The 2,034-nt window shown below is 24.7% G+C and overlaps 1 protein-coding gene across 1 annotated transcript in view; it reads right to left on the bottom strand.

The window, feature by feature from the left end:
* Positions 1-1,364: 1,364 nt before the first annotated feature.
* LOC100158659 (peregrin) overlaps positions 1,365-2,034 on the bottom strand; it is a 9,365-nt gene continuing 8,695 nt past the window's right edge. Inside the window, exon 18 of the mRNA XM_001942977.5 lies at positions 1,365-1,934. Within this exon, the coding sequence (XP_001943012.2) occupies positions 1,748-1,934 (187 nt within the window). The 3' untranslated portion in view covers positions 1,365-1,747. The remainder of the gene's footprint in view (positions 1,935-2,034) is intronic.

A 2,034-nucleotide genomic window follows, 5' to 3' on the forward strand; every position in this document is an offset into this window, starting at 1 on the left:
ATTGCTATTGTAACAATATATCAGGAGCCTTGCATTAAATTTTCACGCATTTTTACCAAACAAATAAAATTTTATTGATATTTATAGAAAAAAAATTAAAAAAATTGAAAAATGAGAATGTCCGTAAGCAGCTCAGTCAAGTTATTTTCAAATTTTTATCGTGTATAGAAAATGTTAATATAAACATTCAGTGAAATTTTCAAGTATCTACAGTCATTCGTTTTTTAATTACAATAAAATAAGAAAATTGTTACGTAAGAAATCGAGTGAATATCAAATGTTGTAAAAATATGAATTTCAAACGCTCATGAAAATTTAATTTGAGTTTCTTATAGACATTTTTTTTTTTGATAAAGGTAGATTAACCTATAAGGAATCTTGTATTACATTTTAAAATCTTAGTTCTAAAAAGAAAAATTTTTACGAATTATTAACTCAAAATAATTAAGTAATTTTCGTGATTTTTCCATATTTTGTCAATTTTTGAACTTTAAATGCTAATAAAAAAAAACTGTGACTAAGGATTTTTAATATTTTTCAAATCTAATTGTAACAATATAGTAGGAGCCTTGTATTAAATTTTCAAGTATTTTTACTCAACAAATAAAGTTTTATTGACATTCATAGAAAAAAAAACTAATTAAATTGGAAACTGAAATTGTCCGTAAACAGCTCAAAATATTTTGAAAATTTTATCATGTATAGAAAATGGAAATATAAACAACCAGTGACAATGTCATGTATCTACAGTCATTCGTTTTAAAGTTACACCAAAAACCAAAATCAATTTTCTCGAAAACAGATTCTGCGTAAAAATTCCCGTTTTTCCTTAATTTTTCTTTTGTTTTTCACGGCGCTTTTGAAAACTATTGGAACCCCTTTTGACCCCCCCAAAGTACCAACTAGATTCACTTTCCTATCAGAAAAGGTACTGTTGAAGAAAATCCAAGCACTTTTACTGTCCTAAAAGATGATGACAGACACAAAAAAAAAAAAAAAAAATAAAAAAAAAACATACATCATTGTAAAATCAATATATTCACCGTTCCACTCAGAATCTAAAAATAAAATAAAATACCGTATTTTAACATCACTAATTATTATTACCATCATTATTCGTTATTAGTTCAGTTTAGTGATGGCACAGATTATGTATCTATGATTTTGTTGCTTAATTTATTCTACATATTATGTATTTTATAGTATATACCTGTTTAAATAAAATAAATGGTTTAAGTACATATAAATATTAAATATACATTATATTGCTTGTAAATTGTTTTAGGGGATTGTAAAAATTTTAAAGGGCTAAGCTTTCCCAATCACCATAACTAGATTTTACTTATAAAATAATAAAACAACAATTTTGTTGAAATAATTACTAAATATTTTTTATTCATTGATTTGTTAACTATTTCTTAGTTTATACTACACTATAGAAAAAAAGTAAATAAACACATTTAACAGAAAAATTATTATATAAAAATCCACGGTTAATAATATCTAGTATGCCTTTAAATATAGTCTATGGTTAAATTTTTTTAAACAAAATTATTATTCTCATTTTATATTTTTATTACATTGCTTTTTATTGGTATACTTATTTAAAAACAATGTTAATAATAAAAATAAAATGTAAATATCTTTTGTTATAGTAATATAAAAAGAATAATGGAAATTAAGTTCTAAAATAATTAACAGTGCAACATGCACAAAACTGAAAAATTAACATAAATAATAGTGTATATTATGTTCTACTTGAACGTCTTAAATTAGAAGATGGAATTATTGGATCAGTTTTATAAACGAGAGCTTCCATATATGCTTTACGCACGGATTTGCGATCTGCTGGTTTTTTTGATTCTGTTAGCTTAATGTCATCTAGTTCTTGAGTAACACCAAGTGGCTCCAGTTTGTTACGAGGTAACCATTGCCTAGTAAAGTATATTATAATTTATTTTAGACTTGTAGCACAGTAATAACAAACAATACCCATGACATCAGGGCTGTCCTTTGAGGGGGGTTTGGGGGAGA

The sequence above is a fragment of the Acyrthosiphon pisum genome, chromosome A2 (genome assembly GCF_005508785.2).
Source record: "Acyrthosiphon pisum isolate AL4f chromosome A2, pea_aphid_22Mar2018_4r6ur, whole genome shotgun sequence".
Lineage (NCBI taxonomy): Eukaryota > Metazoa > Arthropoda > Insecta > Hemiptera > Aphididae > Acyrthosiphon > Acyrthosiphon pisum.